The 16,005-nt window shown below is 40.2% G+C and overlaps 1 protein-coding gene across 1 annotated transcript in view; it reads left to right on the top strand.

The window, feature by feature from the left end:
* Positions 1–16,005, top strand: part of dtnbb (dystrobrevin, beta b) — a gene marked incomplete at its 3' end in the record, with an annotated part of 32,277 nt that overhangs the window by 12,086 nt on the left and 4,186 nt on the right. The window contains exons 10-14 of the mRNA XM_083924634.1: positions 342–466; positions 9,228–9,302; positions 13,801–13,891; positions 14,828–14,916; positions 15,181–15,294. Coding sequence (XP_083780760.1) covers positions 342–466; positions 9,228–9,302; positions 13,801–13,891; positions 14,828–14,916; positions 15,181–15,294 — 494 coding nt within the window. The remainder of the gene's footprint in view (positions 1–341; positions 467–9,227; positions 9,303–13,800; positions 13,892–14,827; positions 14,917–15,180; positions 15,295–16,005) is intronic.

The following is a 16,005-nucleotide window of genomic DNA, read 5'->3' on the forward strand; positions in this document are numbered from 1 at the left end:
GTGCCACCAGGGTCTTATTTTAAACATTCAGACATACATTCACACACACCGACGACACAGCCTTCAAGAGCAATTTGGGGTTTAGTGTCTCGCCCAAGGACACTGTGGACTGGAGGAGCTGCGGATCGATCCGCTGATCCGCTCTACCTCCTGAGCCACAGCTGCCCGACAGTTATATGACATGAATGTAGAAGAATGGACTCATACTCATACAGAGTAATATGCACAAACTACAGCTGATCCACACTTTTGGCACAAAAACAAACTGTTGACATAGTTATGTAAATTACTTCTGAAGCAACAACACAAACAATACTTTGTTTGTCATGCCCTCCTCACAGAAGTCTCCGGCCAAAAAGCTGAGCCACGCGATCAGCAAATCTCTAGGCTGTGTCCCCATCGGAGAGCCGCCACATCCTGTGTTCCCCGAGCAGGCTGACAGACCACAGGAACTCACCCATACTGTGTAAGTGCCATTCCCAAAGCATTTGTTACCACTGGTTGTGTCATTAATGAGGGAGCCCAACTGATTTGCCAGTGTGCTCATGATCTATAGTCTGTCCTTGTCATGTAACTGCCTCTACCTTTCCATTTCGCTGTCACTTCATGATTGATAGAGTGTCATCTAAGATGTCAAGCCAATGATTATTTGCTAACGTGGACATGGTGATATACAATGCAGGTTCAGCAGCTGCTGCCGTTAACAGCACCATTGTCCTCATCAGTCTGTTGGCAATGAAATGGGGACAATGGTATAAATCTCACACTCCAGGCTTGGAGGCTCCTGGATGTCATTATAGGGAACGCATTATATTCTGCCGCTGTCTTAAACCCAGCACACTCATTTACATTTCAGTTGAAAAAGTGTACGATTTCCATAATCAATTCCACCACTGAGATACATCCGCAGAAGTCCACATCGCTACGGTCACTTCATATTTTTCTCATCATCGTTGCACCAAAACCCCGTTGCTTTTGGCCTCCATCAAAACAAAATCTAATAATGTTTTCAGATTTAAAAAGTGATTTATGATTTTGCTTGTTCATGGCATTAATAGGATCACAAGAAATCTCTCAACTTACTTTTAACATTCTCATGGTACATTTCATAACAAAATCCCGCTTCATATTCCAGTCACGACCATAAATCTAAGCTGTCTGTATATGGCTTTGCTTCTGGCAAGTGTCAGTGAGTAATTGAGAGTGAGCTACATCGTGGGGGAGAAACCAGTTTGGAGGATGCCAAGAAAAATAGACACAACACAAATACATCAGCATGAGTCCCTGTGTTACTGCATGGTAGACACCACCATCTCTGAATCAGCTCTCATATCCAGCCTCTGCCTACTGCATTGTGCCCAAACTTATGCATTTAAGATGAAGTTTACATCTGCATACCTTTACAATTCATCACAACGCGCAGGGAGAATCAAGTGTCGCCCCGCATTTTTTCCTCCAACTGAGAGATAATGCGATTGGATTAGCCCGGCGCTATAGGCTGTGTAGCATGAAATTACATCACACAAGTAGATCAATATTGATTAAAATGTAATTTGGGGCTAAAAATAGTTTGGATTATGCCCCTCCAGTGCCCTCAGCAAGTCTTAATCTTTGTCCATTTTTTGTTTTTTTTTGTTTTTACGATGTTGACTATTTCAGATGATGAAAATATTGAGTTCTGCCCAGTTGGGGCTCTTGGTTTTATCGGATTTTATAGCACAAAAGCTTTTTACGGTTATTGTTTTGCTCAAAAGGATTTTTCCATAAAGTGGAGTGTCCTGTCTTGACCCTTTAGTATTTTTACTGTAAAGATATATTATTATTTGAAGTGGTGGAACGTTTTCCATTTTATGTAACTTGTTACATTTCAGAAGGAAATAATGTACTTTTTATTCCACTGCATTCAGATAATTACTAGATACTTTTCAATTGAAGATTTTACATTTAAAAACATATGATTAGCTTATAAAATACAATGTGTTGTTAAAGATTAAAGCAGCGGTTCAACCTTTTGCTTTACAAAAAAGCAGCGCCTAACTTGGGCCGCTTGTCACGTTTCAGATGTCTGTGTTGTTAGATGTTAGAAGCTCCACCAAAGAAACATTTAACAAACTTTATCAGATGGTTTCATTAAAAAAAAATACTCTAGAGGCCTTAATAGGTCAAATGATCCAATCTTTCATAAAAAGCAAAAGAAAAATTAAATCAAATTAAAATCCTCTCCCATCAATCATCTCAGATTTATCTTGTTTTGGAACCACGGGGCAACGTTTGATATAGAGTTTGTTAACTTTATATGAAGTAGTTCAAACTAGCTCGACCAGCTACAGTAGTACATTTCTGCTTACACACTGATGCATGAGTGTTGACAGCCTAATAATGAGATATATAAAGTGGTGTTTTAAATGGAAAATTTATTGGCAATAACTACTTTGGACGTTATTCCCTATTTCACATTTCCCACACAGTTTAACACAGGTGATAAACCGTCTGAGAACATACTCCTCAACTTGCCATTACACTGCTAAACCCCCGTTTATATGTGCTGCCAGCTTGCATAGCTAACGTTATTTGCCTAATCTCACTGCATTGTCCCGCTTCTTTCATGTTTGGTAATCCTCTCAGAAGGATGCTTGTGATCCTGAAAGCCTGTTCTTGACCAGGTAACATCGCCTCCGAACAATAACACACAAGGGAAGCAAAAAACGTCTACTCTGAGAAGCTAGAAGTTAGCAAAATGATCCTGTAGAAGCACTTCATGTTGAATCTGGTTATTTTTACCAGAGGTTTTGTTTATATCCTGCAGCTGGTCGTCACCGAGGTGTTACACCGCAAGTTTTTTCTTCACGTTTTTGTTGTGACAACCGTTAACTAAGTTCTTTAAAATAAATACTAACGTATGACAACAAATGATGGCAACAGTAAAACAGCCGGAATCAAATTATTGCCACCCACTTTCAAGACTTTTGACAGGCACATAGTGGCTCTTAGTGTGCAGCTTTCCCCACTTCACAGCCTTTTCAGCCAATTTTAACACCATTTTAAAACTACTGTAAAAGGCTTTATCCAGCTACTAACCTTACCTTGTAGGAATCATCTTATCTAAGTTGCTCAATAGCACTAAAACTACACATTTTTCCTCATGTGTTGCCTCTAAATTTACAACAATAAACAATAGCTCACAGGTGCCATTTTTCTGCCGAAAAAAGTACTTGCAACACTTCTATAGACCAGTATACATGTGAATGCAGACATTTCTTCCTTGTAACTTCGGATTTTATGGTTTGTGTTCTGGTACGGTTTCTTGAGTGAAAGGTCTGAATACTTCTTCCACCCTTTGGTTATTGGATACAGTATGCTGGTGTATGTATCTTTAATATCCCTAAAAATGGAAGTTTTTGAGTAGAAATTCCTGGAACTTCTTGTCCTTATATTCACCTTTAAGACTTTAATGGACAAAGTGCATTTTCATGCTATCGCAGATGGCATTTCAAGGGTGGTGGCACTGCGTGTCTGTGTTCGCTGACTTTTAGGGTAATGGATGTGACTGTTGACCCTGGAGACTTGTTTGCATGTCTCTCCGTCTCTATTGTATTGTCTGACGCAGGTCTATTCTTGTCTATTTTCAGTTCCAGAAGCATTTATGTTTTGATTTGTGTGTGGGGATGGACTAGCACCTCTCATCAACTGTATCACGAAAAAATGATGTTTTTATTGGTGACTACTATCTTCAACTCTGGTTCAGATTTAATGCTTTCATATTTAACTGTGAAAGTCCACATTGTATTCTTTATAAGAGATTATAAAATTTAAAGAAGATGCTGATACCCCTCCGTCTGCCCTGCATATCTGTCTAATTAATATGAGGCCACAGCCACAAAAAGTTGAACTATTATTCCTTTACAACGTAATTATTGTCTTAAAGTAAAAGTCTTTCTTCTGCACTCTCTGTAGCCATGAGCTAAAGGAAGAGCTGGCACTGATGGAATAATTCTCACTTGTTAACGGTAAATTTCAGAGAAATTATGGGTGAATATAGTAATTGTTCGCCTCCCATTCCCATGAGGATTTCCCTGCTTAGCACAGAAATTTTCTTCAAACTGGATCCCTCAGATAATTAGTCACAGTAAAGCTGCCAAGCCTCCAATTTATTCTGAATTTCATTTATTTAGCTGTTACTGTTATGCAGCAATATTTGTGCCTCAATACTTTTGGAAAAAAAAGTTTAAACTCACCGAACTTTGCTCCTTTGAGTTCCCTCAAAAAAATGATGTTGCTCCCTGAAAATGGTCTTAATGGAATTTTATTTTCTGTTTCTTGAAAGACGATAAACTTCAAGCCAACAGGGTGACTTCAGGGACACAGTAAATGATGGAAGTCATTTAAAAAAAGGTTACCATACTTCTTCATAATATATAAATAAATAATAAATAAAGATAAATCACTGAGAGTTTAACATGGCTTATAAAATGAGAGTATTTCATAATTGTATGGCTTATAGTTCTTAGTCATGGATGTGGTGAACTCGTAGCCTGGAAACCAGATCTGTCAAACTCGTGTTTCATTTGTTTCGTAGGTCTGGCATAGAATGGACCAATTACAACAATTTATCTCATGTGTATTGGACAATAACTGACAGCTTAACCATCCAGACTGCATGTCAGTAAAGTGCAGTTTTTTCTAAGGTTCATGAAACTCAGATCAAACTGTGAAACCAGTCATTGCTGATCAAATTTGACTCAATATTCTGTCACTGTGTTGCCTGTGTGTGTGTGTTCTCAGAAACGCATTTTATTGTACCGTTAAGCTGTAAATTGAGAAAGTTTGTGACCCAGCCGCCATTATTTTCCACTGAGCAAGCACCAACGTTTAATTGCTGTGATTGGCTGCAGATTCAATTGCGTCCAGGAGCATTTCGCCGTGCACCGTTGATAACGCCCCTTGAAAATTGAAAATGAACTGAAAGGGCCCAGACTAATATCTATTTTGATGGTCTGGTGATGCCAGGCTAGAAAGATCGAGCACATACCAAAAAAAGGTCAGTAAAGTTAAAAAGACAAAGAAAAACGTTTTTGACGTGCATTGTTTGGTGTTCACATGATTAAGAAGACCGTAATCTATAATTTAAGCCATTTGTTATAAATATTTGACACATTTAAAGAAAATATGAGGAAGTAATGGGGACAGAAACGTTGCTGCATAACAGAAATGATGATCCATAACAGAGAGAGAAATGTAGTGTTTGTTTTCTAAAACTAGTGCCAATCCTGATGAATGTTGTCTGTGAAGAGGTGTTATTTCATGTTGTGAGCATGAGGGAGAGAGAGAGAGAGAGAGAGAGAGAGAGAGAGAGAGAGAAAGAGAGACAGGCAGAGAGGCTGACGAAGCGCCTGTGAGTGAGTAATAATGGCAGAATCGGGGTAGAGCGTCAGTCTTGATCAAAACTCCCAAACTGAACGGACATGAGTCTCCCAGTTGTCCAACCCCTTGCATCGTCTCCAGACAAAGTGTATCTATTCTGATACAGTTTTTGAAATATTTACTGGCATCTGAAAGCAAAGACTAACAGTGAGCTGAGCTGTGAGTTTTTTCCCTCCACTCAAAATGTCAGTGAGATTCTTGAGGTTTTGTTTTGGAGAAGAGTTATAAGTTTGGGCACCGGTTCTGCCAAAAGACTTCAAGCACGGAAATAGAGTTGAAAATAGGAATCTTGCTGTATTTTGCATTAATGTGCAACACACACTATAGTGTCAAATTCTCAGTGCCATGTTTGGTTTTTAGCAGTTTTCAACTTTCTATATAATCCCCAGAAATCCCTTCAAATGATAAAAATACCTTCCTCTGTTTTCAACATTTTGCTAATTCTCTGGGTCAATGCGAATTCCATCAATGTCATTAAAATGAAAAGAACAGGCATGTAATTCACTTTTCTGTAAGCGTGATGCTTTATTGTTGTTTAAGGCTGAGGCATTCGGAAATAGGAGCACCTTTGCCAGCAGGAGAGGATGCTTCATATTTGCGTATTCATTTTAGCCGGCTGAGGGCGATTAAAGGCAGCCATGCATCCGTTGTTTGTCAGAAATAAGGTGAATGTGTGTGGACTTAATTTCCCCTTGTACCCCAGCCAACTGCCAAGTACAAGGAAAGCTTGGTACATTTCCATTCCCGGCACGCAGGTAGCATGAGGCTTAGCGCATTGCAGACTTTGATCTTTTAGTGCCTAAATGTTGTGTCAACTTACTCCCATTTGACCTCTGAGGCACCGGCTGAGTTACTGGACTGTGCGTCTTTAATCAGCATTTCTTCAGTCAGTGAAGCACGGGACTGCAGACGCTGATGGGAATGAGTTAGGACGGCTGTTAGAATGAATCCAAATCTGAGAGGAAAATGAAATACTTTTACGTAAGAAGCAGCTCTATTTTTTAATGCGTCCTACAATTCTACAGCAGTTATATTGGCGTGCTTGAAAAGGATGATGATTATTTATAGAAGGATAGCTGAAGAGCTTTGACTTATGTAACTCGCTGAAGGTAAGAGTTAAAGGACCCGTGTGTAGTAGGATTTACAAGAGTCTATTGGCAGAAATCGAATATAATATTCAGAACTATGTTTTCATTAGTATGTAATCACCTGAAACTAAGTTTCATTGTGTTTTTGTTAGCTCAGAATGAGCCCTCCAGGAAAAGCCATCTATCTCTCTATATATATACAGTATATATATATATATATATATATATATATATATATATATATATATATATATATACATATAGATAGCCTTTCCTGGTCCACAGAGCCTGCCATGCTACACACTATGTTCTCACAGGAGCCAAGAATGAACAAACAGCTCGTTTTCATTCCCATGGCGACACTGTCATGCACCCTCGGTGTGTGATACTCACGAAATAAGGCATCCTTGAGCTTCCACACGAAACGCACCGGGCTTTCAACTGTAAACCCTTCCGCAGCAATATGAGACATTCAGTTTGCTTCGCCCCACCCACAATCTTTTCCTAACCCTAACCAAGTAGTTTTGTTGACCGAACATGACCAAGTTTTGTTTAAATTCACAACGTTAACCACGTGATTCCTACGTTTAAAACAACAACTTTAGTGGAGCGTCACAGAAACCTACCCAGTGCGTTGACAAATGACACCAAGGAGTTCTGACAAACTATCTGTATGTGAGGAGCTTTCAATCTCTGCACGTCTCACTCAGGCCATGTGCAAATATGCTTTACAAAAGGCCACCTCTCCCAAACGGGCGTGCCACACCTAGGCGCGGTACGGTTGTACTCACACTGGTCAAATGAACTAGACTTTAGCCGTGAACCGTCCTCGGGCACGATATGGATAAACAGTGTGAGTGCGCCGTTAGTGACGAGTTGGGATGAGAACAGCTTGAGTATTCAGTTGGTTGCCATCTTTAACCTTAACTAAATCCTACACACTGCTCCTTTAAGATATATAAATGCGATTATAGTAAAGCTGCAGAGGCCAGTTTGTTTTGTTTTCTCCTGCAGGGATAAGAGTAGATTTGTGTTTTTTTTACAAGTTGCGATTGAGGTATTTTGAGCAAATGACATTTCCCTTATTTCCAGTGTGTATTCATGTGTGAGAGAGAGGTGAAAAGACAGAGTCAGAGGAGAGAGCTTCAGAGAGGAGATGGAGAGAGATAGAGTGTGAGAGACAGAGAGAGAGAGAGAGAGAGAGAGAGAGTGAGAGAGAGAGAGAGAGAGAAATCTACGTCGTCATGAAATCATGTGACCGCCGAGTTCCCTTGGAGACAGCAGCAGTGTAGTACATTGAGATGCTCGCTTGCTCAGTTGAGGGCAGATTAGGCATCTGGCAACAGCAGCAGTTGGATGTATTTTGCCAGCCAGGCAGGTGCTTTCTCTCCTCACAGAGGTAAGTGATGCCCTGTGTCTCCTCCTCTGTCTCTCCAGGGTGGATTATTGCAATGTTATGAGAGTTAAATGAGAGGTAAACATTTACTTGGAGTATTTATGCACACTCCTCTGTGAAGGACACTAGAAAGCAGCATGTGCATGTTTGAGTAGTGACAGTTGCTTTAGCTTTTTCCTGTTATTATAGAGTGGTGTGAAACATAAAAATGTGGTGTTATAATATAATATATAAATAACTTATGTAGCACCGTCCACTGTTGTCTGTTGAATCTGTTAGGATCGTCCTGAGGGAAATTTAAATGTGTGAACCAATAAATAATAAGTGTCTTAAAAAGAACTTGCTAAACCCCGATGAGCATCCACATTAATGCAAAGAATATGTACTTTGGTCCAGATGTTATGCAGTTTCTCTTGCTCTTATTTTTAGCAGCACAATAATACACAGAAAGAGGCTATGTGTGCTGTTGTGGCTCTTTAACAAAAAAAATGCTCACAGTGTCTTGTGCTGATAACAGTATTGTGCACAATGTGGATATAAATAGTTAGATTTTTCACCAAAAATGCTGATTGGACAAATAAGAAATAATAAGATAAAAGAGGGGGCACCACGCTGTTCGGTGCTTTGCCTTTTATGTGATGAGTGCTTTATTAAAAAAAAAAAAACATCCGTTACAATAGAGTAAAGCTACAGAGAGATACTGTGTGCAGATTGAGGAGATGCAACTACAGAGACATGGAAATCGTGTGCTGTTTCCTGTGGCGGGTGAAGTGTGAAGCAGGGAGCACCTGAGATGTACGGAGTGATATTTGGATCCGCTAATGAGACTCTGTGGTCTGAGGGTGTGAGCTCCGATGAGCTCGCAGGGGCCACAGATTCAGCCGCCAGATGGACCCCATCGCTTTGTTTACTCTCGCAAATTACCTCCCTCAATGTTACCTTTACTATTTTTTTCACAAACTTCCAGTTTAATTAGTTTCCTTGTTTGCTGTTGTTGCTCTTGCTCGTGTTAATTAGGTTGAAACTAATAGCCCTAAAAACATTTTAATTGCAGTTCCCAGAAAAGTTAATTATTTCACTCCAATTTTAAGTTAACTCAAGTACAACATGTTGCCTATTCTTTTGCACCATGATCTGTAGTTTATAATGAGCCCCCTGCCTCCCCCCTGTTACCCTCTTTTGTACAGTTGGATTACATTGAAGTCAGGATCGCTGATTCATGATTGCTAATAAAATGCAAATGCCCTCTACTCCATTCCCTGGTGACAAGCACCACAGGCCTCTGCAGTGTAGCATTAAAGACCTCTAATCTTGTCTTTTAGTCAGCCGAAACCAGGGGCCAACAACATGAACGACACAATGCTCATGTCCTCTGGGGCAACTACTCCTACCAAAAGGTAAGCATCCCCAGGCATAACGCACAACGCTTTTTGAGGATTTTATCCCACAGCATAAGCTATGTATTCTTTAAAGATGACAAAATGTCATTTTAAGTTACATACATCAAGAATAAATGATTTTAATCCCACCGAATTCAGACTGTGCTCAGAATAGGTGACAGATTCTCTCATCAGTGGAAACAACAAGAATAGCATGAAAAATCAGACTACAGATGTTATTTGTTCCCTCACACATTTCTGCATCCGAGCAGCATGCCCTTGCGAGTGTATTTATAGAGAAAGATTGGTTACGCTGTCGTGAAGAATATGTGAGCACTCCTACTTAAAGGGTTGATTTGACAAATAGATTATGATAGAATCAGAGCCTCATCATGTAAGCAGATAGCAGAAGATAGCGACATGAAAGCATCCTAATTGTCCTCTCATTTCAGTCCCTCTCAGTTAAAGGCCACCTCTATTATTACTTACTCACAGTGGTAATGAACAATTATGGTTATGAATGATAATGGAGGGCACTTTGAGACGGCTTTAATGTATCTGCACTCTGTCCGGCTGCAAGCCCGTGCGGGATGAATTTTCCTTCTGTGTACAGTTGTTCTCTCTCTCTCAAACAAACCTTTCCGGCAACTTGTGTTTGCAAGATGCTGCTCAGGGACTCAGGACATCACATTAGACGGGAGGAGACGTCACTGTCTGGTGTTCAGAAAGAACACAGGTGTACACATTAGCCCTGTTTAAGATCAGATGTTTGATTGATATCCAAGCAAAGACTTTTGAAGAGCATTCATAAAGAGCTTGAATGAAGACTTTTCCACCCACCGGGTTATTATACAGTACTAATCCAAGGCCCGAGGCAGATGAAGGGCAGCATGCACTCTGTGAAAAACGTCCATCACAGCCAGATTGAACCTTAAAAATGTGAAATGAAAGAGGTGAAGTCCTATATATTCCCTTACTTCTCTCAGTTAAATTTCAAGTGTAATTATTCAACCTTGCTGGAAGATTTCCTATCTGTATTTCGAAAAAATCAGATTCTAACAATCAATACCAGATTAAATTTCTTGCAGAGATGAACATTTTGTGTGGTGCAGTCTGGTCTCCGAGGGCTGACAGTATCAAGATTATAGCAGGTTTGAAGGAAGCTGACAAGATAGGGACACCCGAGGCTGTAAACGATGCCTTGCATCCAGTTCCGTGGAGGTCAGTGGAAGACATCACGTGTCGCAGCATGTACAAGAGCAAGGCGACGCTCTCCTGAGGTTTGTTTCACTGTGGCAGTAATGAAGAAGCCTGATAACCTTTGTCTTGACATTTTGCTCTGTGAGTCAGAGCTGCTTTGGGAAGATGTCATGCACTGAGGATGCTGTTGCCTTGGGGAGGCATAACAACTACAAAGCTGCCATATTTAGGGCAGAAATTGCGCATTAAGCCACCGTGACGCTTCCAAAATAGGTTGTGTTGAGAGTCGGCGTGGATACCGGTAAATAAGGTATTTAATAAGAGGGGAAGGAGCAGGCGTATGTGTGGATGTCGAGAACAGAGGGCCAGTTCCTGCCAGCCTCTCACTGTGTCGAATTTGGTTTGTAAATATTAATCTATTACTATATTTACCAAGCATTGGCCTGTCTGCTATCACATAAAGGGCCTATGAGTCAAACATGTTGCTGCTGAATAATACAGAGCTCCTTATGGCTCTGCCTCAGTTCAAGAGCCCCTAACGGGCCAGCGCTGGTGCTGTCCTTGTCTGTTGACCCGTTTGGATTCAGAGAAATATATACTAAGTCAGTGTGGAGCCTAAACTGAATGCACTCTGTTTGAAAAATTGTGGGTGTTGTGCTTCCAGCCTCCATCACAGTCTGCTCTCTGTTACTGTCTGCTCTGCTGACATGGCATCTGCTCCCTCCCACCTCGCTCTCTTTCTCTCTCTCTCAGACAATCGCTCACCACTAGCTCATCCTCCAAGGGCAAACCGCAATTTATTACCCGTTAGTCATGCAGAACCACGGCGGCAGAAGATAAAATTTAAAAAAAGAAAAGCTGTCTTGAGTTGATGAGTTTTAATTCAGAGTTGACTGAGAATTGAACAGATGTGAGTCAGCATGAAAACACAGCAGCTGGTGTGTCTTTCGGGCGCTGTGATTATGTAAGGCTTATGACCCAAAATATTTCATTGAATGACGCATGCTTTACATTAAAGTTTAAATTAAACATTTAATCATTACCTGGTGGATAAACCCTCCTTACGTCAAAACAAACTATGAAAAAATATCTCAATGGAACTAGTCAGGCTTCAATTAAATATTCAATTCAATATTATCATTTATTGATTTTCAGTGGAACAGTCTTGTAATGAAAGAATGATAGATATTTTTTACATAATTTGGATATAAAATAAATGGCTCTAAGCAGATTTTGCTAACAAAATCAGTTTAGTCTAAAATAATGCACAACTGTGGAACAAAGTTCTTGCATTGCTTTGGACATTAATTTAATTAGTTTAAATGTTATTTTGCTTACATTTAGTCAGGGCTTTTTAAAGTGGTTGCTAGGACTGCAAACAGGCGTCAGCTTTTGGTTACATAAACTGAAAATATGGATGCCATTTCAATCCCCTTACACTTTGAGTAATGCAGAAGCTATGCAGTTATGAAAACGTCATGTCAGTCAATCAGCTTAATTTTCTTTGCCATTTAATACATAAATATCACTAATGCAACAAATATCAAAATCTATTTATTTTGGGGTGCATGTTTTGCTGTTTGCCACTGGTGGCAACCATAGGCCTAGAACTGGTTGCCAATTTCTCAGAAGGAAACCTGGCAACTGTGACTGTCAAGCCCTGTTAGTAACACTTTACTTTAAGTCGCCCTATTTAGCATTGACATGCGGTAAAAAAATGACCAAATTCAAATGTATACTTGCTAATTGGAATAATTTTCATGTAAGGTAACATGAGGCCAGGAATTACTGCGTCGCTAAACAAAATAGTCAGAACCATGACGACAATGAAAAACAATGTAACTACACTAAACTTTATAAAAAAGATGACCTATATGCAAAGCATTTTATAAGGTCATCCTCACAGCTGTTATGGAAGCGTGAAATGAGATCTGTGAACCCTCTAACCAACTGAATATCTAGGGCATTGCAAGATAATTGTCCCTTCTTTCAATAAGTCCATCCAACTTTGCGATACAGAGTAATGATGATTATACAATGTGTCTTTAGTAACAGGAACGAGATGCCTTATACCTCTAAAAGTTTAGACCTTTAGTTAAAGTATTATCAGGCCAATCCGAACAGTGTTTAAAAAGCTTAATCTCACACGTTTCTGACCAAAATAGGACCAGTGGTGTCTTAGATATTGCGTTTGAGTAAGAAGTAAAATGGAATCTTCAAATGTGAGACGAAAATAAAGGTTTCTGGGAAACATGCCAGTTCAGGAGAGCTTGAAGGCAGTTCATGCATCTTTGTCCAAAACCTTCAGGTAGTGCCAGGAAACTCCCTGATGGAGCAGCTTCTATACTGATAGCTGAAAGATCCAGACATGCAGCTCCAAAAGACCTCATTGAGCCATTTCCTGAGCCAACCCAAGCAGCTCCCTGATGTGCGTTAATGTATTATTTTAATTTTACAGGAAACCCCAGGCTGTCTATGCTTTAGCCTGAGGATAAGACTGTAAATTATTTAGAAAGTGCTCCATTTAACAAGATATTTCTTGTCAGTCTAGTGCAGACCAAGTGAATGGGTTTTGGAGTTAGGTGGCATTATCTTGAAACAAGTCGAATGATCTGCCGAGAATTTTAAGATATCATCACTGGGCAAAGACAAACCTTGAAATAAGCGAAGTAGGAGATAAAATTATCTTATCACACCAGCAGCTCCGTCTTTATCTGCTTTGAGAAAGATAAGATTTTAATACAAATTGGGATTAGAAGGCTGGTTTGTGGTTTGTTTATGGCCTGGGTAAGGAAAGCTGCAGGGACTGTGGTTGTTGATGCAGTGGGTTTGAAGCCAGATTGGGTTTAATGGTCGTAATCATCGCTCACTCTCCAGTCAGCGTCAGATAGGGCGCCGCACCATTTCAGCTCTCCTTCACTCTTCGTTGCAGTCTGTCTGCCGAATAGGGACAGCATATGTCTTGTCATCTGTCCACACCATATGCCACACCCCTGATCGCTTAAAGTATTATGCCTTATATGACATTTCCGGTCAGTGATGAAATGGCCAGAACGGGCATTGGCACGGTCACAAATACATTTGGCATGCTGCATTCTTTCTTATCCATCTGAGTTCATTGACCAGTTATCTCAGACTGTCCATCGACACTAGAGTCATAGCCAAGTATCATCTTTTAAGGTCACCTCAATCACGTCAATTATAAAGTTTTTCTTTGACCCTTCAAACTTTACCACATACTTAAATAAAGATATTTTTACATCAGTGTATACTGTATGTCTGTGTGATGTATTCCTCTGTCTATGACTTTGGGCAGTGTCTTGGAGAGTCCCAGCCGGCTAGATGAAGAGCACCGCCTCATCGCTCGCTACGCTGCCCGCCTGGCAGCTGAGGCGGGCAACTCCACAGTGAGTGTCTCACAGGACGCCCCGCATTTCACATCTAATGCTTTGACAAGTTATTGTTATTGTTGTAAAGCTCGTCATTGTGGCTGGAGAACTTGAAAATAGTGAAGCTGAAGCTGAAGACTACTTGTTCAACACATTTAACATTAAAAATCCCCTGTAAAAATGTATTAATTCATGTGACTGCTTCACAATAAAAGACAACCCGTGTTCGCCTGTCAATGGCTTTTAATGCGAAGCAGCAGCTGTAGGAAATGTTTTGTTTGCACTCGCAGTAATTTTATACATCTCTGGTATGGTTTAAACAGAGTGAACAGCAAACAGTGAAGCTGATATCAGTTAAATCAGATAAATCTGCATTGGATTGCATGCATTTTTCCTGTGAATCCCTCATGTGTATGTAACCAATCTAAATCCAGTGTGGGAATGGCAGACTCCCCCACTACCAATAAAAACGGCTATATATGGGGATAATTACAGAATGTGAGTAAATTGATAGCTATGAAAGACTCAAATGTGGTTTGATTTAATAAAAATCTTAAGCTTTCTAACTTTAAAGCCTTTGGGAACAATAAATATTCATGACTAAATTAAAACAGTCAAGGGTCTTGAAGGGAGAAGCTTGTGTACATAAACATTTCGAGAGATACGTTTATTACGACTCCCAAGGAACAGTTTGCTTAAATTTTCTATGGCAGAAAGTGTTCATATAGGGTTACTTTGGGTTTATTTGGATTTCTACTTTGCATCCCTTTATATGGAGGGATAAAGGAGAGCTGTGGTGAGCTGAAATGGCTGGCTGTTTATGCAGAAACATAATACAGTAAGTCTCCAGCAGAGAGTCATTACTGCTCACTGTGGTCAGAAGGTAGCTGTTGCTGTTTGACTTTTGTTCTCCCACTGTTGTTTATGCCATGCTATGCTAATTCTGTTTTTCAGCAACAATGTCCTCCAACCGATCTGGGTTTCAACTTCGATGCCAATAAGCAACAAAGACAGCTGATTGCAGAGCTGGAGAACAAAAACAGGTACAATTTATCAAGACTTTAAACAAATCAGTATTGTTGTACTGATTGGCTGGCTGACTGGCTGGCTGGCTGCGTGGTAGCCGTGAAAATTAACTCAATATTATTAGCTTAATTAACTTAAGTAATGCACTTAAATGTAGTTTCTAGGTACCTGTAAGTAAAAAGCAAAAAAAAGGATTTAAGTTTGGTGTTTTACTCCTTTAAGTTAAGTAAAGCATCTCACTATTTCAGCTGTTTACTTAACAGACTGATTAACTCATTCAGGGAGATCCTCCAGGAGATCCAGCGGCTGCGTTTGGAGCACGAGCAGGCCTCTCAGCCAACCCCAGAAAAGGCCCAGCAGAACCCCACACTTCTGACTGAACTGCGGCTCCTCAGGTATTATCCCTGCTATCACCTCCACACCTCTTACGAAAGCATCTTCCTCCCAACCACAGGAAGAAAGAGTCATATGTTGTAAAAAGTGAGATTTACGTGTCTTTTTTGATAATAAAGCAGGTTGAGGAGCTATATAAATACTGTGAAAGTATCAAAACGCTGAATCCACAGAGAAATACACACAACCCGAACTCAAAAACTGTCATCAAATGAGCCGTCAGGACTTCTGTACGGTTGTGATGTCACTACTATGCTATATATAGGTAGAAAGTGCTGTTACAGTCATTTACTTGGCTGCCATGACAGTGCAGAGAAGCAGAGAGTGCAGATGTGGAAGACCCAGAAACGCTGACCCATCAGTGCTAAAACTGAGCGTTTCAGACAGAGGGTATGTGAATGTGTTTTTTAACATTAAAGCATATACACATGTTCTAGTAGAAAATAGAAACATAAACATATGACCCTGAAAATGGGCGTAGTATGTCCCCTTTAAGAAAATCAAGGAGTAAAACCACTTCAGGGCTGTTGTGTTAATGTAGGCTTGAGTCATTCATTAACTAGAAATAATGTCCTGTTAAATCAGAAGGCTGTTTTTGAATTAGTTTAACTAGCAGCAGCGTGGGCATTTGTCATGCTGACGGGATGATGAGACCCTCGGGTTCAGTTCTTGGAAGCGGCTCACCCTGAGACGACATGTCACAGCGCTTGTTG

This window comes from Echiichthys vipera (genome assembly GCF_963691815.1).
Source record: "Echiichthys vipera genome assembly, chromosome: 12".
Taxonomy (NCBI): domain Eukaryota; kingdom Metazoa; phylum Chordata; class Actinopteri; order Perciformes; family Trachinidae; genus Echiichthys; species Echiichthys vipera.